The sequence below is a fragment of the Phacochoerus africanus genome, chromosome 5, assembly GCF_016906955.1.
Source record: "Phacochoerus africanus isolate WHEZ1 chromosome 5, ROS_Pafr_v1, whole genome shotgun sequence".
NCBI classification, from domain to species: domain Eukaryota; kingdom Metazoa; phylum Chordata; class Mammalia; order Artiodactyla; family Suidae; genus Phacochoerus; species Phacochoerus africanus.
Window position 1 is genome coordinate 18,708,616 of NC_062548.1, and position 23,970 is coordinate 18,732,585.

At 49.0% G+C, this 23,970-nt stretch overlaps 2 protein-coding genes across 5 annotated transcripts; both read right to left on the reverse strand.

The window, feature by feature from the left end:
* Positions 1–25: 25 nt before the first annotated feature.
* On the reverse strand, positions 26–16,564 carry PHKG2 (phosphorylase kinase catalytic subunit gamma 2). Of its 3 annotated transcripts, none has more exons than XM_047780042.1 (11): positions 16,488–16,564; positions 15,982–16,094; positions 5,302–5,413; positions 4,896–4,950; positions 3,693–3,813; positions 3,553–3,618; positions 3,303–3,466; positions 1,156–1,246; positions 900–1,053; positions 702–827; positions 26–589 (listed from the first exon to the last, which is right to left on the reverse strand). In XM_047780042.1, exons 2-11 carry the CDS (start codon positions 16,074–16,076, stop codon positions 296–298), a joined length of 1,278 nt encoding a protein of 425 aa, XP_047635998.1. In that variant the 5' UTR covers positions 16,077–16,094; positions 16,488–16,564; the 3' UTR covers positions 26–295. The 3 variants fall into 3 exon arrangements, with proteins under 3 accessions (XP_047635998.1, XP_047635997.1, XP_047635999.1); XM_047780041.1 differs by lacking the exon at positions 16,488–16,564 and adding an exon at positions 16,415–16,481; XM_047780043.1 differs by lacking the exon at positions 3,693–3,813 and having other exon boundaries at positions 5,238–5,413; positions 16,415–16,517.
* Positions 16,565–20,097: 3,533 nt separating this feature from the next.
* TMEM265 (transmembrane protein 265) lies at positions 20,098–23,926 on the reverse strand. Of its 2 annotated transcripts, XM_047780070.1 has the most exons (3): positions 23,409–23,926; positions 22,055–22,225; positions 20,098–20,580 (listed from the first exon to the last, which is right to left on the reverse strand). In XM_047780070.1, the coding sequence occupies exons 2-3, from the start codon at positions 22,220–22,222 to the stop codon at positions 20,419–20,421; spliced, it is 330 nt and encodes a 109-aa protein (XP_047636026.1). In that variant the 5' UTR covers positions 22,223–22,225; positions 23,409–23,926; the 3' UTR covers positions 20,098–20,418. The 2 variants fall into 2 exon arrangements, with proteins under 2 accessions (XP_047636026.1, XP_047636027.1); XM_047780071.1 differs by lacking the exon at positions 23,409–23,926 and having other exon boundaries at positions 22,055–23,402.
* Positions 23,927–23,970: the final 44 nt, after the last annotated feature.

Genomic DNA, 23,970 nt, shown 5'->3' on the forward strand with positions numbered 1-23,970 from the left:
GACACCAGACACGGGGCGCTGGCTCTCCCTGGCGTATAGCGGGTTTTATTGCATATGTGGCACAGGCAGCACTGTCAAGGCCAGGCGTGGCGCACTGGGTGGCTCTCTTCCACCTCAGCTCTGTTCTCAAAGCCCTGGCCAGAGGGGGTGGGTGTACAGGGCTGGTCCCTATGACAGTATGATCAGTGGTGGGCCTGGCCGGGCACGGGGGCCTGAGGCCAGAGCCCAGAGGGGCTGGAATGATAAAGCTCGTCCTGGAGAGTCCTGCTTCCCGGGATTCCTCAGGGCTGAAGTGCTAGCCCAGCACCAGCATGGGCTCGTCCTCTGGGATAGTCGCTGAGTCCCCCTCCTCTTCAGGGGCCATCATGGGGAAAGGCCCAGGGGGCCGGTGCTGGAAGAGAGCTGCCCGGTTCTGCTGCTCACCCTTCTTCACCCAGTGTCCATAGAGCCGGAAGGCACAGCTGTCGATGAGGCGCCGCACCGGTCGCAGCGCATAGGGGTCCCTCAACAGAGCACTCTTGGTCAGTGGCCGGACACGGTGGGCGCTCAAGGCCACCCGCCCAGCGGCCAGCACTGTCCACACTGCCACCTGGGAAGGGTAAGGGGGACAGTGTGAGCTCCACTGGCCCCCTCCTCATCCAAGAAAAATCATGGGACAGACGAGCAGGCCCAGACCCAGAGGCTGACACTCTCAGGCTTACCCGGAACCGCTGGCGGGGGGTGAGGTTCCAGGGCTGGCTGCCCTGGCAGCGCTCAAAGAACGGGTGCTGGAGGGCTTGCTCAGCTGTCAGGCGCTCCTCCGGATCCACCTGCAGCAGCTTCGAGATCTAGGGGGAAGCCGGGGACGTGAGGGCCAGCTCCTGGGCCGCCCTCCCTGCCCGCTCACAGCCCCAGCTCACCAGGTCTTTGACGGTGTCGGAACGGTCGTCCCATTCGGGTGAACTAAACTGGTACTGGCCCTCCATGATCATGCGCAACATCAGGATCTGGCGCCGGTGCCAGAATGGTGGCGAGCCAGCCAGGAGCGTGAACAAGATCACCCCACAGGCCCAGCTGGGAAAGAGACCCGAGTCAGCAGGGAGGGACCAGGGGGTGAGCAACTGCGCCGAAGGAGGGTACACAGAGGAGGAGGGGAGGGGGAGACCAGACACTCACAGGTCAACCTCCCTGCCGTAGCCTGGGTGGGTTTCATCCATGGAGCACTTGAGGATCTCCGGTGCTAGATAGCCTGGAGTCCCGCACAGCTCTGGGGAGAGAGGCCTGAGACTGATGGGATGTCACCAGCCCCCTCATGGATCCTCAACACCACCAGGGCCACAGGTGTTCCCCTTCCACCCCTGCCTGTCTCCTGCCAAGACTCAGCATGAGACCCTAGCTCTGCTGAATAATTCAAGTACCCGCCAGGGCTCCTGGTGGCCGCCTTGGGAAAACCTGATCTTTAGAGTGACCTCAAGGTCCCATCCCAACTGTATCCTTTGCCTCCTCCAGCCCTCCAGCCAGGCCAACCCACTCCTCACACAACTTACTGCCATGTTTTACATGCAAACACACACGGAAAACAAAACTTCAATCTTTGCTGCATTCCTTTCCGCTCAGATCTATTCCTTCTCCTATAATCTCTACTGCAATTAGTGGAACCACCATTCAACCCAGGGGAATGAGTGTGAATATGGGATTTTTTTTTTTTTTTAATGCTTTTTAGGGCCACACCTGCAGCAGGCGGAGGTTCCCAGGCTAGGGGTCCAATCAGAGCTACAGCTGCTGGCCTACGCCACAGCCACAGCAACACCAGATCCAAGCCACATCTGTGACCTACACCACAGCTCATGGCAACGCCGGATCCTTAACGCACTGAGTGAGGCCAGGGATTGAACCCGCAACCTCAGGGCTCCTAGTCGGATTTGTTTCCGCTGCGCCACAACGGGACTCCTGAATATGGGATTTTTTAAGGCATAATCCAGGTAAGCCCTTTGTTTAAAACCTTTCCCTGGCTTCCCATCATGACCTCAGGATCAAGTTTTGACTCCTACAGCACAGAGCCTGCCATGACTCCACCTATGCCTATATTTTTAGTTTCTTCTACCACTGCAGGCACCAATTCTTCCATCCTGGCAATTTCCAAACTATGACCCAGTGGGTCCAAACTCTGACCCACTTCCAGATCTTAATAGGCCTGAATTGAAAAATAACTCCTTTGGGAAATTCATTCCTATACTAAGTATTTACTGAACACCTACCATATATGCCAAGCACCATATCAGACACAGTGGTGAATTCCACGTGCCCTAACCAAGCTCACTGCCTACAAGAAAGCAAACAAATGATAGAGCAGGATATGTACCGTGAAGGAGAGAGAGAGAAGAGCAAAAAGCAGGAGATCTGATCTGACCTGCAGCTTTAAACGCTGAATTACCCAAGCCCATGGAGAGCATGGAGTGGGCAGGGGAAAAGATGGGGAGTGTTATGTGGAAGCCCAAAGGGAAACGAGGCACAGCATCTGCACGACGGGTTAAGTTCAGAGACTAAGAGCATGAACTCTGGAGTCCACATTCCAGCTTCGCGACCTTGGGCAAGTCACCTCACCTCATCAAGCCCATTTATAAAACAGACCCACATACTATCTATTTCAAAGATTGTCGAGAGGATCCAGAGAAGTCAGCCATGTAAAGACTCAGGGTGGGGCCTCGCTCACACCAAGTGCCCAGTCAATGGCAGCTACTGGCAAGTCCAATGCAGAGCCACCGAAGAAGGGGAGGAAGTAGTGCAGCAAAGGCTCTGAGGAGTCCCACAGCTGAACTTTGTTTCCCACTTACACTAGAACTGTGTGTCACAACAAATGCGTTGACATTAAGTGAACCTGAGTCCCAGGGCACCGGGTAAGAAGTGCTGTCTGGCCGCAGCAGGCTCCTCATAGCACCTATGCAGCAGTGTGGTCCTGTCTCCACCAGGCCCCAAAGGGGCAGCTGAGCCCTGCTCTCCCCCTCGCGCCTTCTTTTTCCTCCTGCAACAAGCCCAGCCCAGGAGCCCCCATCCTCCGTGGGTCCCCACAGCTCAATCAGGTGCTCCTTCCTCCTCGCTTCCCCGGCCTGGCCCCTTGCCTGTTGTGTGCCACCATCTGTTCCCTTGTGTGTCCCCATCCCCCCTGGGTCAGGAAGGCCACTGTGATGTGCACACCAGGCCTTGCACCCAGAGGGCAAGCGCTCGCTGACTTTCCGCCTTTCCTCGGGACTCAGTTCTCAGACGCGGCCCACCAGCCCCAGGCCTGGGTCTCCTGAGCCTCTGAGGGAGGGAGGTCCCCTTACCTCGCAGCTTCTCGCCAGGTTCCAAGTGGCAGGAGAACCCAAAATCTGAAAGTCGGATCTGCATGTTGTCATCTAGGAGAATATTCTCGGGCTTCAGGTCTCGGTGCACAATGTTGTTGGCGTGGAGAAAGCTCACTGCCTCCAGCAGAGACCGCATGATGGACCTGGGGGAGGCGCAGTCTCCTCTGCTTCTCCCCTCCCCGGCCCCGCTCCCTGCTCACCCCCCGGGGGCTGCAGGCTCAGCCGTTACCTGGTTTCCTTTTCTGACAGGGCCACCTTCTCTGTGAGATAGTCAAACAGCTCCCCCTTCCGCATCCTAAGGGACAGACAGGATGGTGGGGAGATAGGCACACCTCACAGTGGCAGCTAAGCAAATAAGCCAGTGCTTACAGAATATACCGTGGAAGAGAGATCCCACTGCAGACAAATGGAAGGGTCTCGAGACAGACCACTCCAAGGGGGAACTGGATGGCAGGGGCTGTTTGGCCCAAAGGGTCGGCGGTTGAAATACCTGCATTGTGCCACAAGGGGGGGCAGTTTTAGCAAGAATAAGGGCCTTGTGATGGTCATTTCCAGGAGGTCCTTGCCACCTGAGAATAGCTATACTCAAAAAAGGCCTTGTGAAGTGAATCTACTTAGACCACAGACCAAACTTTCAGTGAGGAGTAGCAAGAATGTTAAATAGGATTTTATTCTGAATTTGGCTTATTTTCTCCTGTCTTTAAAAATTCGTGATAACTGCAACTCTGCCTCAATCCTTGAAATAAAGAACACATCAGGTTCTGCAAAGTTGCATGGGGGTGTGACAGACACTTCCCACCTCCCCTCTGGTTTTCACAGAGAGATATTTCAATATGAAGACTTTGTAAATTTCCCCTAAAGGTTCCCCCTCTCTCTTTTTATGGGGGGGGGGTGCTCTTTTTAGGGCCACACCTACAGCATATGGAAGTTCCCGGGTTAGGGGTCGAAATGGAGCTGCAGCTGCCAGCCCACACCACAGCCACAGGAACTCCAGAGCTGAGCCACATCTGCAACCTACACCACAGCTCAAGGCAACACTGGATCCTTCACCTACTGGGCAGGGCCAGGGATCGAACCTGCATCCTCATAGACACTAGTAAGGTTCATTTCCATTGAGCCACAACGGTAACCCCCCAAGGAGTTCTTAAATATTTGCTACACAATCCGCTCTCTTTTGAAGTATCTTTGCAACTGGTCTGCATTAGAGCATCGTATAACATCGGACTGGCAGATTCGGACTGATCAGAAAGAGACCTGATGGGCAGAGACAGACTCCAGCGGAGGGTGTTAAACCACAGGAGACTGGTGAACCAGTACGTGGCCAGCATGAACACTCTCCCCTTCAAACGGAGTTTCACGAAGACCCATTGTATTTAGCTGGTCACCGTGACTCCAGAAGAACCTGCCTCCATCAGGACGCCTGCAGAGCAGGGCCAGGGCCATGGCAGGCGGGCCTGAGCTGGAGCGGAGGAAGGTGTGAGCCGGGTGGTCCTGGGCCCACTGCGCCATGAGGCTGGGGCTGTGCATGGAGGGGAGGAGGAGGCTTCTCCACGGGGGCCGGGAGATACTCACAGGTCAAACACCAGGAACATGAAGCTAGAAGACTCGTAGGAATCGATGAGAGTGACTGGGGAAAGAGGCAGAGAGGCAGAGAGACAGAGATGGGAAAAGGAGCAAGGGCACTTTAAAGGGCCTTTTCCACCCTGAGGCAGCAGCGGGCTGTTACTGGGAAGGAAGGAGAACCGGAGGAGGCAGCGGGGACCCAAAGGCCAGCCACGCTCTGACGTCTGGCGGAGCCGGGAGGAAGGGAGCAGAGGCGAGGCGTGGAGGCGGCGCTGGGGGAAAGGGGCTGGGGAGGCGCAGGGCCCGCAGGAGGTGGCTGTGGGCTGGCAGGAGCAGGGAATGCGGCCTCACTGATGTGGGGGTGGCCGGCGACCTGGCGAAGGATGTGCGTCTCTCGCCGCGTGGCTTCTCGCACCTCCTCCAGCTGCTCGGGACTCAGGCGCTCGGCTGTCACCTCCATGATCTTCACCGCAAACTCACAGCCAGTAGCTCGATGCACGCAACGGCGGACCACAGAGCTCACTCCTCTGCCAAAGTCAGACAAGGCGAGGCTCAGGGCCTCCCGCTCGCTCGGCTGTCTCCACTCGGCCTCGCGCCCATGGTGCCAGACTCTGCAGACTCTGCAGACTCCGCAAGGCCACCTCCTCAGGCGCTCACCCTGGCCTGCGGGAGCTCCTGGGAGCCTCAGCCAGCCACGTGGGCACCCGGCAAGGGGCAGCTCACAGGGCAGGCGGGCAGGCCGGGGTCGGGGGTTCACATCCAGTCTCTGCCACCCTCTCCGTGGCTAAGTGTAGGCACTGAGCCCAAGAACCTGCCCCGGGCCCTGGAACCCTGCAAGGTGAAAGCGGGAAGAAATGACCCACTTCCATGGTTACCCCCAATAAAACCTTGCGTGAAGGAAGCACCAAATAAATCCTGGGCCACCGACCGGAAGACCAAAGTCGGGAAGGAGGAGATCTTGGGCCAAGCCCCAAATCTGTCACTAATTAACCTCTAAGTGACCGGCTGACATAAGGTCTCTGGGCTTCCACTTCACCAGCTCTGAAATGTGGCCATCATCATCTTGAAGGGATGCTGAAAGGCATAAATGAGGTGGAGCAAGGAAAGCCCACTGGTGTCATAAAGACAAGGTCCTAGGCAGGGACTTCCTTGCTTGGGCTCAGTTGCCGACTCCATACGATCCTGTAAGTACCTCAGGCTAAGATGCAAATCTCGGAGTTCCTATTGCCACGCAGCGGAAACGAATCTGACCAGGAACCATGAGGTAGAGGGTTGGATCCCTGGCCTTGCTCAGTGGGTTAAGGATCCGGCATTGCCGCGAGCTGTGGTGTAGATCGCAGACGTGGCTCGGATCCTGTGTTGCTGTGGCTGTGATGTAGGCTGGTGACTATAGCTTCGATTCAACCCCTAGCCTGGGAACCTCCATATGTGGCGAGTGCGGCCCAAAAAAAGCAAAAAATAAATAAATAAAATGCAAATCTCTCCAGGATTTGACCTCACACCACATTTCACGTGCTGGTTCCCTGGCCCCACGTCACCTTACTGCTGTGCTCCTGTGCCTCCTTGCCTTTGTGTAACTCCTTTTGCTCACAACGCCTGTCACCCACATCTCTGGTTCAATGAGTGGATGTGAACTATTGACCCTCTAGCCAAATGCAGCCCAAGAATATGTGCACTGTTCTTAACAAATCTGAATTCACATTATCTTAGGTGAATCAAGCACCCTCCAGCTGCCACAAAGCTCACCACTTCCTATTGTTTTACTCTTGGCCACGTCACAGTTTTAATTTCCTGCCCAACCACCAAGGGCACCTGAGTTTGAGGTCCCTAGTCTCATTACTACTCATCTTTTAATGCAGCTCTCAGAATTTGTGGAAAGCTGGAAACCTCTGCCACATGTATCCAATGTTTTTATCATTTCAGGGGGCTCAAAGATCCTCTGAAGTCAGCCAGCTAAGAATCTCTGCTTTAAGAGCCAAAGTGAATGCTACTTCTAGCAATTCTTTGTTTATTCTCCAGGAGGAAGGGGCCACTCCATTCTCAGATGTCCCATCCGTAGCATTTTACCTGGAAGAGCATTCCTTGTTTTTCTTTTTGCTTTTTAGGGCCACACCCGGTTCCCAGGCTGGGGGTCAAATCAATCAGAGCTACAGTGGCCAGCCTACCACACAGCCACAGCCACGCCAGATCCAAGCCGTATCTACAGCCTACACCACAGCTCATGGCAACGCCATATCCTTAGTTGAGCAAAACCAGGGACTGAACCCACAACCTCATGGTTCCTAGTCAGATTCGTTTCCACTGCACCACGACGGGAACTCCAGAGAGCATTCCTTCTTAATTAAGCCTTCCTACTATGTAATATGACCAAACTTTTTTTTTTTGTCTTTTTAGGGCAGCACACACAGCATATGGAAGTTCCAGGTTAGGGCTAAAGTCGGAGCTGCAGCCACTGGCCTATGCCACAGCCACAGCAAAGCGGGATCCGAGCTGTGTCTGTGACCTACACCCACAGCTCCCGGCAACAACAGGAACTTCCTGTAACATCACTATCTACCAGGGTCTTTGGACTCCAATTCTCCCTGTTGATACACCCCACTACCTTGTTCTCTGCCCACCCCTTAAATGTTAAGACTTCCCCAGGACCCCATCCTTGGCTCTGTTCTCAGGCTATACACATTCTCCCTCTTATCCGCCTCCCTGACGTCAGCGTTCATGTCTGCCCTAAGCATCAGGCCAACACGTCGGACTGAATGAATGGCTACGAGGGCCCTAGAGACATCTCACTTTCACAGTGTCTGCTGAACCCTTCCCCTTCCCCTGAAACTAGCTCCTCAATTGCTGATCTCAATTAACAGCAATGCCATTCATTCAGACTCCCAAACTAGAAACCCAGGTACCATTCTTGCCTTGTCCCTCTTCCTCACAATCTACCACATCCAACCCGTCCAGTCCGTCCTGTGTTTTGCTCAGGTCTGTTTCCTAGTACTCCACCCCCACAGCCATGACGACCTCCTAACTGATCTTCCTTCTGCTAATCTCAACCACTGCAGCCCATCTGTCACATGGCTTTGACAGTTAGTTTCTTCTTTTTGCTGTGCTCATGGCATGTGAAGGTTCCCTGGCCAGGGATCAGACCCACCCTACAGCAGCCACCTGAGCCTCTGCAATGACAATGCCAGATCCTAAACCCATGGAGCCACAAGGGAACTCTAGAGAATTAGCTTCCTTTTTTTTTTTGTCTTTTGTCTTTTTTTGTTGTTGTTGTTGCTGTTGCTGCTATTTCTTGGGCCGCTCCCGCGGCATATGGAGGTTCCCAGGCTAGGGGTCGAATCGGAGCTGTAGCCACCGGCCTACGCCAGAGCCACAGCAACTCGGAGTCCGAGCCGCGTCTGCGACCTACACCACAGCTCACAGCAACACCGGATCGTTAACCCACTGAGCAAGGGCAGGGACCGAACTCGCAACCTCATGGTTCCTAGTCAGATTCGTTAACCACTGCGCCACGACAGGAACTCCGAGAGAATTAGCTTCTTAAAACAGTCCCCATCAGGTCTTTTGGTGCTTAAAAACGTCCTAGTTAAAATTTTCCGCATACAGGAGCTCCCATTGTGGCTCAGTGGTTAACAAACCCAAATAGCATCCATGAGGACGCAGGTTTGATCCCTGGCCTCGCTCAGTGGGCTAAGGATCCGGCATATCCATGAGCTGTGGTGTAGGTCGCAGACACGGCTCAGATCCCATCCATGTTGCTGTGGCTCTGATGTAAGCCAGAGGGATCCCTAGCCTGGGAACCTCCATATGCCGCAGGTGTGGCTCTAAAAAGCACCAATTTTTTTTTTCCATACAGATGGCCAAAAAACACATGAAAACATGTTCAACATCACTCATTATTAGAGAAATGCAAATCAAAACCACTATGAGGTACCACCTTACACCCACCAGAATGGCCGTCATCAAGAAGTCTGCAAACAATAAATAGCCAAAACATGGAAACAACCTAAATGCCCATCCACAGAGGAGTGGATCAAGAAGCTGTGGTACATACCCACAATGGAATATTACTCAGCCGTTAAAAGGAGAGAAATAACGGCATTTGCAGCAACATGGATGGACCTAAATTATCATGCTAAGTGAGGTTAGTCAGACAGGGAGACACCAACATCAAATGCTATCACTTACATGTGGAATCTAAAAAAAGGACACAATGAACCTCTTTGCAGAACAGATACTGACTCACAGACTTCGAAAAACTTATGGTTTCCACAGGAGACAGGTCTGGGGCGGGGGGAATGCGCTGGGGTTGGGGATGGAAATGGTATAAAATTGGGTTGTGATGATCATTGTACAACTACAAGTGTAATACAATTCACTGAGTTAAAAAATTTTTTCCTACAGAAATACAAAGGATCGTAAGAGACTACTATATGCAACTATACACCAATAAAACGGAAAACCTAGAAGAAATGGACAAAGTCTTAGAAAAGTACAATCTTCCAAGACTAAACCAAAATGAAATAGAAAAGATGAATGGACCAATCACAAGAACTGAAATTGAAACTGTGATTAAAAAACTTCCAACAAACAAACATCCAGGACCAGATGGCTTCACAGGCGAATTCTATCAAACATTTAGAGAAGAGCTAACACCTCTCCTTCTGAAACTATTTCAAAAAATTGCAGAGGAAGGGATACTCCCAAACTCATTCTATGAGGCCACCATCACCCTCATACCAAAACCAGACAAAGATACCACAAAAAAAGAAAACTACAGGCCAATTTCACTGATGAACATCGATGCAAAAATCCTCAACAAAATACTAGCAAACCGCACCCAACAATACATTAAAAGGATTATACGTCATGATCAAGTGGGATTTATCCCAGGGATCCAAGGGTTCTTTGATATCTGCAAATCCATCAGTGTGATACACCACATTAACAAACTGAAGAATAAAAACCATATGATCCTCTCAATAGAAGCTGAAAAAGTCTTTGACAAAATCCAACACCCATTTCTGATGAAAACCCTTCAGGAAGTGGGCATAGCGGGAACCTACCTCAACATAATAAAGCCCATATATGACAAAGCCACAGCAAACATTCTCAATGGTGAAAAGCTGAAAGAATTCCTCCTGAGATCAGGAATAAGACAAGGATGTCCGCTCTCACCACTACTCTTCAACATAGTTCTGGAAGTCCTAGCCATGGCAATCAGAGAAGTAAAGGAAATAAAAGGAATCCAAATTGAAAAGGAAGCAGTAAAACTATCACTATTTGCAGATGACATGATACTATACCTAGAGAATCCTAAAGACTCTACCAGAAAACTGTTAGAGCTCATCCACGAATTTGGCAAAGTCGCAGGATACAAAATTAATACACAGAAATCGACGGCATTTCTATACACTAACAATGAAAGAGCAGAAAGAGAAATTAGGGAAGCAATCCCATTTACCATCGCATCCAAAAAAATAAAATACCTAGGAGTAAAACTACCTAAAGAGACAAAAGACTTGTACTCTGAAAACTATAAGACACTGATGAAAGAAATCAAAGATGACACAAATAGATGGAAAAATATACCATGCTCGTGGATTGGAAGAGTTAATATTATCAAAATGACTATACTACCTAAGGCAATCTACAGATTCAATGTAATCCCTATCAAATTACCAAGGACATTTTTCACAGAACTTGAACAAAATATTTTAAAGTTTGTTTGGAAGCACAAAAGACCCAGAATAGCCAAAGACATCCTGAAAAAGAAAAATGGAGCTGGAAGAATCAGGCTCCTGGACTTCAGACTATACTACAAAGCAACAATCATCAAAACGTATGGTATTGGCACAAAGACAGAAATACAGATCAGTGGAACAGGATAGAAAGCCTAGAATTCAACCCATGCACCTACAGCCAACTAATCTATGACCAAGGAGGCAAGAATATACAATGGAGAAAGGACAGCTTGTTCAATAAGTGGTGCTGGGAAAACTGGACAGTCGCATGGAAAAGAATGAAATGAGAACACTCCCTAACACCATACACAAAAATAAACTCCAAATGGATTAAAGACCTAGATATAAGACCAGACACTATAAAACTCTTAGAGGAAAACACAGGCCAAACACACTCTGACATAAAAGACAGCAACATCTTCTCAGATCCACCTCTTAGAGCACTGACAATAAAAACAAAAATAAACAAATGGGACCTAATCAAACTTAAAAGTTTCTGCAAGGCAAAGGAAACCCTAAACAAAACAAAAAGACAACCCACAGAATGGGAGAAAAATCTTTGCAAGTGAATCAACTGACAAGGGATCAATCTCTAAAACTTATAAACACCTTCTGCAGCTCCATACCAAAAAAACAAACAACCCCATCCAAAAATGGGCAGAAGATCTAAACAGACAGTTCTCCAGAGAAGACATAGAGAGGGCCAAAAAACACATGCAAAGATGTTCAACATCACTCATTATTAGAGAAATGCAAATCAAAACCACGATGAGGTACCACCTTACACCAGCCAGAATGGCCATCATCCAAAAGTCTACAAACAAGAAGTGCTAGAGAGGGTGTGGAGAAAAAGGAACCCTAGTACACTGCTGGTGGGATTGTAAACTGGTGCAATCACTGTGGGAAGCAGTATGGAGATTCCTCAGAAAACTAAACATAGAACTGCCATTTGATCCAGCAATCCCACTCCTGGGCATCTATCCAGAGAAAACCACGACTCACAAAGACACATGTACTCCAATGTTCACTGCAGCACCATTACAATAGCCAAGACATGGAAACAACCTAAATGTCCATCGACAGAGGAGTGGATCAAGAAGCTGTGGTACATCTACACAATGGAGTATTACTCAGCCATTAAGAGGAACAAAATTCTGGCATTTTTAGCAACATGGATGGACCTAGCAATTATCATGCTAAGTGAAGTCAGCCATACAATGAGACATCAACATCAAATGCTTTCACTGACATGTGGAATCTGAAAAAAGGACAGACTGAACTTCTTTGCAGAACAGATGCTGACGCACAGACATTGAAAAACTTATGGTCTCCAGAGGAGACAGTTTGGGGGTGGGGGAATGTGCTTGGGTTGTGGGATGGAAATCCTGTGAAATTGGATTGTTATGATCATTATACAACTACAGATGTGATAAATTCATTTGAGTAATGAAAAAAAAAAAAAAAAAAGCCTTATGGAGCTTCCATGTCCCTAAGGCACCAGCTTTCAAAAAAAAAAATTTTTTTTTCCAGTAAGTTCTAAGTGTTCTCTCATTTCTCAGAGGTACCCCTAGAGCAACTGTTCTCTTTTTTTTTTTTTTTGTCTTTTTGCTATTTCTTGGGCCACTCCCTCGGCATATGGAGGTTCCCAGGCTAGGGGTCGAATCGGAGCTGTAGCCACCGGCCTACGCCAGAGCCACAGCAACGCGGGATCCGAGCCACGTCTGCAACCTACACCACAGCTCACGGCAAGGCCGGATCGTTAACCCACTGAGCAAGGGTAGGGACTGAACCCGCAACCTCATGGTTCCTAGTCAGATTCGTTAACCACTGCGCCACAACGGGAACTCCTGTTCTCTTTTTAAATGATACCTAATACTGTCAACCTTATAGTGACCTGTGGAATGCACTCAGAATTTCTTGGGTTTTTTTCCCCATATTGCCTCCCTTTAAATACCAACTATGTGGGGAGTTCCCGTCGTGGCGCAGTGGTTAACGAATCCGACTAGGAACCATGAGGTTGCGGGTTCAATCCCTGCCCTTGCTCAGTGGGTTAAGGATCCAGCGTTGCCGTGAGCTGTGGTGTAGGTTGCAGACTCGGCTCGGATCCCGCGTTGCTGTGGCTCTGGCGTGGGCCGGTGGCTACAGCTCCGATTCGACCCCTAGCCTGGGAACCTCCATATGCCGCGGGAGCGGCCCAAGAAATAGCAACAATAACAACAACAACAACAACAAAAAAGACAAAAGCCAATAAATAAATAAATAAATAAATAAATACCAACTATGTGCAAATAACTCCTGCTGTACCATCTCAAGCCTTGCCCTACCTCCACAACTCCTGATTCCAATAGCCTTTTTTGAAATCTCCATGTGCTATATAGGAGTCTGAACATGGAGCTCCCACTGTGATGCAGTGGGTTACTGATCCAGCTTCTCTCTGCAGTGTTGCCAGTTTGATCCCCCGCCCAGCACAGTGGGTTAAGGATCTGGCATTGCCACAGCTGTGGCATAGGTCACAAATGCCCAGATTCAATCCCCAGCCTGAGAACATCCATATACCAAGGGTGGAACTGGAGCTGCAGCTGTGGCCTACACCACAGCCACAGCAACACCAGATTCGGGCCTCATCTGCAATTTACACTGCAACCTTCAGTAACGCCAGATTCTTAATCCATTGAGCCAAGCCAGTGATCAAACCCTTATCCTCACGGAGACAAAGTCATGTCCTTAACTGGGGAGCCACAACAGAAACTCCTGGGCAAATCCTTTTCTTTTTTTTTTGGCTGCCCTGCAGCATATGAAGTTCCTCTGCTTGGGTAACACCTGATCCTCTACCCCAATGGGGGACTGAAACTGCATTCTGCTTCTGCAAAGAAACCGCCGATGCCATTGCGCCACAGCAGGAACACCCTGAATAAGTCTTATTGGTCACACTCCCATCAGGTTTCCTGGCCTCTGCAGCATGCGTCACAGCAGACCATGCCAACCTTCCAGAAGCACATTCGTCTTGTGTCTTTCTTTCTAACTCACAGATGGTGTCTCCCCCTTCTCTAATCCCTTAACGGTGACATACCCCAGGTTCTGAGCCTGGGCCTCTCTCACTTGCCTACATTTCTCTTGCCAAATCCAACGATGCCTCCCAAATTTACAGCTCTAGCCCAGCTCTCTCCTTTGTGTTCCAGATTCAAAAGGCCTCCTTGACAATTCCGACAGGATTTAACATTTTCAAAACGGAACTCTTCCCACCCCCGCCTCCGGCAGGTCAAAATGGAACTCTTGATTTGCTCACCCCTCCCCAATCTTCTTCATTTCTTCAGCCACACAAATCCAAACCTTGGACGTGATACTTGTTTCCTTCCATTTCCCTCTTGGTCCATATCCAAGTCCTCAGGAAACTATATCCCTTCAAACCATCCCCTGCATCTATCCACTTCTCTCCAGCTTTACCCCTGCCACTCTGGTCTAAACCATCACCATCGCTAACTTGAACGAATCGGTATCTTTCTAGTCAGGTGGTCTCTATGCTTCCATTCTTGCCTCTCTCCTAACCACTTTCCACATAAGAGCCAGAAGGATTTTTTTTTTTTTTTTTTTTGGTCTTTTTAGGGCTGCACCCATGGCATATGGAGGTTCCCAGGTTAGGGGTCTAATACAGCTGCCAGCCTACTCCACAGCCACAGAAACGTGGGATCTGAGCTATGTCTGCAACCTATGCCACAGCTCACAGCAACACTGGATCCGTAACCCACTGAGCAAGGCCAGGGATTGAACCCGCAACCTCATGGTTCCTAGTCAGATTTGTTTTCACTGCACCACGACAGGAACTCCAGTTTTTTTATTTTTTTAACAAAGGATTTGGGGGGGGGGGCCTCATCCGCAACATGTGGAAGTTTCTGGGCTAGGGATTGAACCCATACCACCAGAGACAATGCAGGATCCTTAACTGGCTGTGCCACAGCAGGAACTCCCAGAATGATCTTTTAAAATGTAACAACACACCTGTATTGAGCACTTACCATGTTCCAACAGTATCATATTAACCCTTTCCATCCTCACAGCAACCTACAAGGCAGGATCTATTTTTATCCCCCATTTACAGTGGAGAAACTGAGGCATGTTACTAGGATGTTACTAGGTCCCAAATCACAGAAATTTAAGTCAGATCATGCTAGTACCCTGCTTGAAGATACCAGTGTCACTAGAATAAAATTTTAATTCTTTTTTTTTTTTTTAATTGGTGTTTTTTTTAGGGCCACATCCACAGTGCATGGAGGCTCCCAGGCTAGGGGTCGAATCGGAGCTCTAGCCACCGGCCTACATCACAGTCACAGCAATGCCAGATCTGAGCCGCGTCTGCGACCCACACCACAGCTCATGGCAATTCCGGATCCTTAACCCGCTGATCGAGGCCAGGGATCGAACCATCGTCCTCATGGATACTAGTCAGATTTGTTTCCGCTGAGCCAGGATGGGAACTCCAAAATTTAAATTTCTTATTTTGGCCCAAGGCTCTACACAATCCAACCTCTATTTACCTCTCCAACTTAATTTCCTCCCCCTTCTTCCACTCACATCGTATTCTAGCCACTATGATCTTCTATCTGTGTTGTGAATAGGCCCGTCTCTTGCCATTCCCTCTGCCTGGAATATATCCTGCCTCAGTTCATGATTTGTTCATTCTCATGCTCTAAGTCTCAGCTCCATTAATTACTCTTGTTCCATCACCCTCTTCATTTTCTCCCTAGCACTGACACTGAACTTTAACTTGCTTTCCTGTTTACGGTCTTTCTCTACCGCTAGAATAGAAACTCCGGGAGAACAGAAACCTTGTAAGATAGTTCTTACATCTCCAGTGCCTAGCACAGTGCACCCAGCACATTGTATGTGCCTAGAAAACCCTCATGTATAAATGTATCTGCCACTGCCTCTACAAGTGGGGCTTTCCTTCTATTTGTTGTGTGCTGAACTCCTGCTCATCCTTCAAGACCCAAATATCACCCCTTCTGGGAAGCTGTGGTTTTCTGAGACCCTGCAGCACTTTCTACATAGCCTGATACTTTTTCATATATCTTTTAGTCACTTCACTTGGAGTACCTCCAGAGCATAAACATCTGTTCGATGCTCCCTGTGTTCACCTTTGTGCCTGGCACAGTAGGTGCTTGAATTGTTCGTCGAATACATAAATGAATGAATTTGTGGAAAAATGGGGATTAACCCAGAACAAATGAGTCTAGTCACTAAACGTTCCTCTGCTCCCCACTAACCCTTATGATTTAGAACTCTCAGCCCTCAGAGGGAACTGTGTATCCTGCCTAGGACCTGACCTCTCAAGACCTCCATTTCACTGGGCGCGGCCTCACCTGCCAATGACGTCCTTAGGGTCATACTTCTGGTAAAACTCCTTGGCCGCAGCCCAGTCGGGCAGCTCATCCTCTGGTCCCACGTCCAGCGTCATTCTGAAGGAGGGGGGCGCCTGTGTGGAGGAAACGGAGGGCAGTGAGGCCCACAGGCTCTGAGAGGACGCACATCGCGGCTCACGGGGGCGCAGCCCTTGCGGCTGGGGAGCCAGGATCCTGAGGGATGGGGGACGGGGTGGGGGAAGGATCGGGACTGGGGAGACCCCACGAAAGGGCCTTTAGGGGTCGGGACAGGGTGGCAAGGCAAGGAGGGGGCGGGGGGGAAGGGAAAAGGTGCGGTGGAAGAGGGGAAGGGGCACTCGGGCCGGTGGCTGTTGCTGCGCAGGCGCACTTGGGCAGGCGCCGGGACGGGGCGTGGGGTCTCGCGGGGACATACCCGCGGGGGCGGGGAGAGGAGCAAGAGTAGACTCAAAGCAGCTCAGTCGCGGGGTTCTGCTCTAGTTCCTTACCTTACCCCCAGACGGTACCGGCAAAAACCTCAGGCCCCGCCCCCATCCTGTCCACCAATGGCCAGCGCCACCTGAAAACTGAAGTTCAAAGACCTCTCCGATTGAAAGCTGATAGTCCAATAAGAAGCCGAGAATCTCTCGGCTGGCGCGGGAGTGGAAGCTTGGAGTTACCAATGGTTGCGGCGCTAGGGCGGGGCTTCAGATACGACCCATCAGCATACGGCATCCGCGAGGTCAGCAGGGGAGGAGCTTGTTGACCTGCGGAGCTGGGGCCCTGGAGCGGGACCCGGAAGTTAGGTTCACCGGGAAGTGTAACCTCCGCGTACCCGGGACGCGGGGCTAAATGCGCCTCTGACTCTCGGATTTGGGGATGGCACTTTCAGTCTCCCAGAATCTCTATGTGAATTCGACTTTTAAAAACATTAGCAGCTGATCCAAAGCTCTTACCTTGAGAGGCAGCCTCCAGCCTTTAAAACGCTCGGGGCTCGCAGCTTGCAGCTCAACTTGGCCACTTTGGTTCGAACTTGAATGAGCTGTGGCCAGTCAGCCACTAGAGACTCTCTCGTCTTGTGGCTGCTCCAAATCTTGGATACCTCCAAAGCCATAGTGCCCACACCTGGGGTTATACATCTTCCCAGTCTTCCGCCACCCGCTCCCAAAAGCTTTGGATGGTGTCACACTCTGCTCTAAGCCTACCAGGTTGTGAGATTCTTCCAGGAGCGACTGACTTCATAGATATTAGTGCATAGCTCAACCCTGACATTCATTTACTCATTCAACAAATATTTGTTGAGCGTCTCAGCGTTAGATTAACAGCAATGAAAGAAAGAAAGAAAGAAAAAAAGTCCCTACCCTTGTGGAAGTTATGTTCCTGAGAAAGAGGCAGAGAATGAATTCTTTTAACCTTCTAACAACTATCTTAGAAATGTCACTTTGGGATCGCAAACGTGGAAGAAGTTTAAAAATGAATACAAGTAACTTTTTAAGAGTATTTTGACCTTACACCGTATTTGGTAGACTGGCTTGGTAGTATAATGGAATAATTATTTTGAAACTGAACAAATGAATAAACATATTGATGTATTTGGCAGTCAGGGTTCTTACTGTAGGAATACAGAATTTGGAATGGGGAAAAGAAAGAACCTTATGATTGATTGAAATTGGAGGCATAATTTTAGGAATAATTTTTAAAATAGATAAAATTAGGTATTTTCTAGCTCTCACCGCTAAAAGGGCCTAGCAGCAAAAACATCCCCATTAGAGTGAGCACAGCTAGTGTCTAGATGCTGATTTCAAAGTAACCTTCCTCAAAAGGAACCAGAGCTCCTTGGGAGACTCAGCCTAATTCCCAGGCTGGAGACTTTCTCTGTACTTTCTTGTACAAGATGAACCTGGAATAATTTGTGCCAGAAAGTGAAGAAAGATGGGGACTTAGACACAAGAACCAGGTTGAAATCAGGGACAAAAAGAATGATGAGACTGAGAGGGTCATGAGGGAACCTTCTGATGTGCTAGAAATGTTCCATTCACCTAGGAGGTGATTACACAGGTGTGTTCATGTAAAAACATTCACCAGTCGGCACACATAAGATCTGTGTACTTTACTGTAGGTAAATTATACTTCAACAAAACAGTTTAAGAAAGCTAATGGCAGCAATGAATATAACAAAATGAATTTTAAAACTCTGAGACCAAAGACAAACAAAAACTCTGAGACCATGCTGACACTAAAATTGTAAATAAATAAATGGAGAAAAAGACATTCTTTATAGTGGAATGCCAGATAATAAATGCAGAAATAAAGTTAAAACATCAACATTTTGTAAGCCTCATAATAACTGACTTGGGCAAAATAGGCTTAAAATTACTGGTGAAAATTTGCTGGGGAACAGGATATTTATATAGACTTTTTTTTTTTTTTTTTTTGCTTTTTAGGCCCGCACCTGAGGCATATGGAAGTTCGAAGGCTAAGGGTCAAATCAGAGCTGTAACTGCTGGTCTACACCACAGGCACAGCAACTCGGGATCCTTAACCCACTGAATGAAGCCAGGGATGGAACCCAGGTCCTCATGGATACTAATTGGGTTTGTTATCACTAAACCACAATGGAAAATCCTATACTATTCTTTTATTGTTTTATAGATCTGAATTTGTTCTTTTTGTTTGTTTGTTTTGTTGTCTTTTTGCCATTTTTCTTGGGCCGCTCCAGCGGCATATGGAGGTTCCCAGGTTAGGGGTCCAATGGGAGCTGTAGCCACCGGCCTACACCAGAGCCACAGCAACACAGGATCTGAGCCACGTCTGCAATCTACACCACAGCTCACGGCAACGCCAGATCCTTAACCCACTGAGCAAGGCCAGGGATCGAACCCACAACCTCATGGTTCCTAGTCGGATTTGTCAACCACTGAGCCACCATGGGAACTACTGAAATTTGTTCTTAGTAAAGAGTTAAAAAATACCAAGACCTCATGAAATGTGTTTGGGGGAATGGGATATTCTCTTCTAGTAAACTGAAACTGCTAATTAATCCATTAGCACTTTAAAAGTTTTTGTTGGAATTTCTGTTGTGGCTCTGGGGTAACAAACCGGACTAGTATCCATGATGACATGGGTTTAATCCCTGGCCCCGCTCAGTGGGTTGGTTAAGGATCCAGCTTTGCTGTGAGCTGTGGTGTAGGCTGCAGACGCGGCTCAGATCTGGAGTTGCTGTGGCTGTGGTACAGGCCAGTGGCTACAGCTCTAATTTGACCCCTAGTCTGGGAATTTCAATATGCCATGGGTGCAGCCCTAAAAAGACAAAAAAAATCCCACCTCATTGTAATCATCCAAATCTCCACATTCAGGGTGGCAGTTGCTGTTATCCAATCCTTTCACGCCCCTCTCAACTCTAGAACTAAACTGGGTTGAATTTCAGCCCTGCTACTTACTAGCTGTGTGACCTTAGGTAATCTGTGCCTGCTTCAGTAACAATAGTACCTACATCAAGAATTTTCTTTTTTTTTTTTCTTTTTAGGGCCGCACTCCTGGCACATGGAGGTTCCCAGGCTAAGGGTCAGATCAGAGCTACAGCTGCCAGCCTACGCCACAGCCACAGCAATGCAGGATCCAAGCCATGTCTTCGACCTACACCACAGCCAACAGCAACACCAGATCTTTAACCCACTGAGCGAGGCCAAGGATCAAACCTGCAACCTCATGGTTCCTAGTCAGATTCGTTTCTGCTGCGCCACGACAGGGACTCCTTAAGGTGTGTTTTAATATCTGTGGCCAATGGGAACTCCTACGTTGAGTAATTTTGAAGACTGAACAAGAAATATAAAATGCTTAGGATACACCCTGGAATATAGTAAGCATTCAGTAAATAGTAGCTGCTGCTATGACTCTTCCTCTCTGGCCTCAGGGTCTCAGTATTACATAACAGAGAAGCTTGGGTCTTTCTAAGAACCGAAATTTCCAGAGGAAGAAGGAAAAACGGGGGAAAATCCTTTCTTCTTCTTGAAGCTCCTAGGTAAGGGGAAATGCAGACTTCTGCTATCAGTCGGATGGCCAATCTGGCTCTCACCGAAGGGCCCAGGGAAAAGCAGAGGAAGAACAATTAGACAGGAGCATTTTGCCACTAAAAAAGATTTTTATTATAAAACAAATACTAATAAAATCAGGCCTGGTCTTCAACCACACCACCTAGAGGCCTCTAGGAGAGGAGTAGGTTGGGGGGAATAGGGGACGGTGGGCACTGAAAGAACAGAGCAGGTTGACCTCCCCTCATCGGTCTCAGCTGCTGCCATTTGTAAAGGACTAAAGAGCTCTTCCAAAGACCTTTGAGAGAAGCACCATCCTTCCAGTCAGGAAGTACCACTGCTGGCACCAGACCCTAGCACTGCAGGAACCAGGAGGTCTCAGCTGACTCTCAGCAGAGGCCACCCAGGGTCACTCAGCCTGGGCGATGACGTAGGAGAGCAGCCATAGAAGCAGGGGGCCCAGAACGAGGACTGCAAGCCAGACAGCAAAGCTGGCCAGGATGTACCTCCGGGCCCGGGCCCCCCAGTGCACTGCCTCCTCCAACCGGCCTGTCTTATGCCGCTCTTCTGCCTGTGGGGGCAGGTTTTTGGTTAGATTCTCCTCCGGCTTCTGCCCCCAAATGCCCCACTGCCCCACTCCAATCCTACAACCTTGTCATGACTGAAAGTCTCACACCCAAACCCTCCACCTCCCTTTCCAGTTTCTCTCTCTCACGTCTCATCTGCAAAGTAAGCTACACACTCCACTCTGCCTTCTCTTTAGGATGGCTGTTGCTAGCTCACAAGATTATATATGGGAAAGTACTTTTCAATCATTTTATTCCCCATCCTCTTCTAGTCACCCTAGATTCATTCAGAATTTGGAATTCTTGGCAAAAAAACAATGAACAATCTTGGAGGATTTCACTTGTTTCCAATTAAATACCACCCAATTCTCTTTAATTTCTTGGGCCGCTCCCACGGCATATGGAGGTTCCCAGGTTAGGGGTCCAATCAGAGCTGTAGCCGCCGGCCTACGCCAGAGCCACAGCAACGCGGGATCCGAGCCGCGTCTGCAACCTACACCACAGCTCACGGCAACGCCGGATCGTTAACCCACTGAGCAAGGGCAGGGACCGAACCCGCAACCTCATGGTTCCCAGTCGGATTCGTTAACCACTGCGCCACGACGGGAACTCCCATCTTTTTCAATACTAAGGATTCTTTCCATAATTTTGCCCTAATGGAACCCAGAAATTCTGAAGACAGGAATGTAGTTTCTGATCAAAATACAAGTAGAGCTGAAGAAATGCCAGTATGTTTAAGTTAGCCTCCGTGGTCTTTCAAAAGGTTCAGGTGCAGTTTCTGTTAGAGGTATTGAGATGGTGATTCTTCTGCCCAAAGATTCTTCTGGACTCCTACGGATTGTTCTATTTACTGCTCAGACACCTTGAATTTTGGCCCTTTCCAATTTACCCTCTATGTAGGTACTGAAAGTAGATGGTACCGAAACACAAATCTGACCGTTTCATTCTCCTTTGCAAAATTCTTGAAAGGCTCCCCAGCACTTTCCAAACAAAGCTGAAACTCCTAAGCACAGGAGAGGAAGCTCTTGGGAATCTGGCCCTCTGGCTTTATCTCTCCCTGTTCCTTATTGGTTTAATCAGAATGAACTAAGAGTCCAGGCTGTCTTTGTACAGGTTCCTTGTGCTTCCCTTGACCATGAATGCTCTTCTACCCTAGTCACTCATCCTTTAGGGTCACTTTCCTGTCATTCACCCTACTCTACATGTACCTGTAATCACAACGCATATCCTCCCTAGACACCCCATGCTTCCTCTCTTAGTACTTATGAGTTGCAATCCGTTAATCATTACCCATTTTTACAGCCATCTCTTTCATTAGACTGTGGGCCCTTGGATGACAGGAACCACGGCTTATTCTTATACCTGGTAATAGGCCCACGGCCAAGCTCTGACAGGCATTTAATATAGACTGATCCGGCATACAGAACCACCGCCTTACTACACCCACACCCCTGCTCCCATACGAACTGCATTCCTCACCTTGATGGCAAACACAAGGGCCACAACTCCCAGGCAAGAGCAGCCACATATAACGCTAGTAGCTGCCAAGCAGCGGAGACGGAACCAACAGCAGCGAATGGGGAATGGAGAATGAGCAGCTTCCGTGTTGGTCACCAAGATCTCCACTGCTTTCTCCTCGTCCTCCATCACCTGTGGGCGATAGTCGAGACACGTGTAAGTCCAACAACTGAACCCTTGGCCTGTCTTGCTCAGACTCTATCCCTCTCTCTGATCATGTCCCCGTGGTCTAGCCCAACTCTCAGGAATGCTGCCTTACTGGGGAATTCCCTAGTGACTCAGACCAAGAGAGGAAATGTGTGGCTGGAATTCTTTCTCCTCAGCCTAAGGTTCTGAGTCTTTTCTTTTTTTTGGCAGTGCTCCCTGCACGTGGAAGTTCCCAGTTTGGCTAGATGGAGCAACTCGAGCTGCTGCAGTGACAATGCCGATCCTTAACCCACAGAGCCACAGGAGAACTCCCAGTTCCAAGTCTCTGAAAGCAGGTTGGTATGGACACAGCATCGTCTACATGTACTACTTACTGTTTTGACAAGAGGGGAAAAGCAAAATGACGAGTGTACACTGAGAAGCGTAGAGTGTTTCTCAAAACCTGCTAGGAATCTGTGACTACTCAAGTGAGTGACTTTAATCTGTACTTCAAAAGGCCCTAAAATTCCTTAAAGTTCCTTAGAGGCTGCCCTCGAGTATGGAGCGATCAGAGAAAGGCACCCTAGGCCCTATACCCCACTTCAAACAAGGCAGCCATTGCATATGAAAACAGTTCTGGGGATGGGGGAAAGGAAGGGGAAAACTACCCATCTAAGCTCTATAGCTGGGGAAACTGAACATCAGAAAGACCTCACCTCCCTAAATCAGGGCCTCCCTTGCTGTACTCTCTTCCACCTCCTATTTTAACCCAGATCATACAACACAATCAGATTAGCACCTTGAGTCCCAATGACTTCATAACCCACAGAAACCTGCATAATGATGCCCGACCTTATAATTTCTCAGCTCCCTATTTCTCAAGCCCTTGGAGCTTTGGCATCAAACCGTCTTTCTAACCTTCACCTCCAACCATTTCCCTATGCCTTAGACAAAATGAAACCATTTGCAGTTCTCTGACCACAAATAACAAAGGATAGGAAAGGGGAAAGAAAAGAGGCAAGATAAGCAAATTAACAAAAAACCATATATGCCACAAATCTGCAGGAAAATGGACATGAGCAAAGAACTCAGATGAGGTAAACAGATAGCGCCATCACGGGGAAAACTCAAGGAGAGGGTCGAGGGAATTGAGAGCAGAGAAAATACAAAAACATACAGGGACTCTTACCTGGCAATAGGCCTCGAGGGACTGAGAGTTTCGGCTCCTGCCTCAGGTTTGATTTGGCTTGGGTGGAGAGGGAGCTGACTCAGGGCTCCAAGCCAAGCCCAGGGGTGGGGTTGGGTGGCCAGCCACCATCTGAGGAGCCCCAGAAACTCGGAAGGGGGTGTGGCTGATTCAAACCAGTTTGGCTAGATGGAGGAAAGCAAGGGAAAGCAAAGGATGGAGCAACTGGAGGTAGGATGCCTGCCTTCCGAAAAGGGAGTGAAAGCACCTGCGCAAGAGGGATAAAAGCAGGGAACAGTCTGAGGCACCAGATAGCTCTGAGGCTCAGGAACCAAGGGAACAGAAGAGAGAGGAGGAAAATTATGAGTCTGAATGACTTAAAATGGAAACTTTAGAGAAAGGTACCCCCACCAGATCAGATCTGCCATTACCCCTCTTCTTGGGTGCAGATTTCTGCCTCAAAGATACATAATTTTGGGTTAGAGATGAGGTACTAGGGTCTCAGCAAGAGCAAGAGCAAGGAGAAAAATAATGCCCAAGTTCCCACCCAACCCTCCACCAGACC

Excerpts from the sequence above, each read along its gene's own strand:
- PHKG2 (XM_047780042.1), bottom strand. The coding sequence starts at position 16,076 with ATGACGCTGGACGTGGGACCAGAGGATGAGCTGCCCGACTGGGCTGCG. Across the intron at positions 828-899 it reads CCGACACCGTCAAAGACCTG|ATCTCGAAGCTGCTGCAGGT; the intron begins GTGAGCTGGGGC and ends GCTTCCCCCTAG. Across the intron at positions 590-701 it reads CCCCCCGCCAGCGGTTCCGG|GTGGCAGTGTGGACAGTGCT; the intron begins GTAAGCCTGAGA and ends TACCCTTCCCAG.
- TMEM265 (XM_047780070.1), bottom strand. The coding sequence starts at position 22,222 with ATGGAGGACGAGGAGAAAGCAGTGGAGATCTTGGTGACCAACACGGAA. Across the intron at positions 20,581-22,054 it reads CCCTTGTGTTTGCCATCAAG|GCAGAAGAGCGGCATAAGAC; the intron begins GTGAGGAATGCA and ends CTGCCCCCACAG.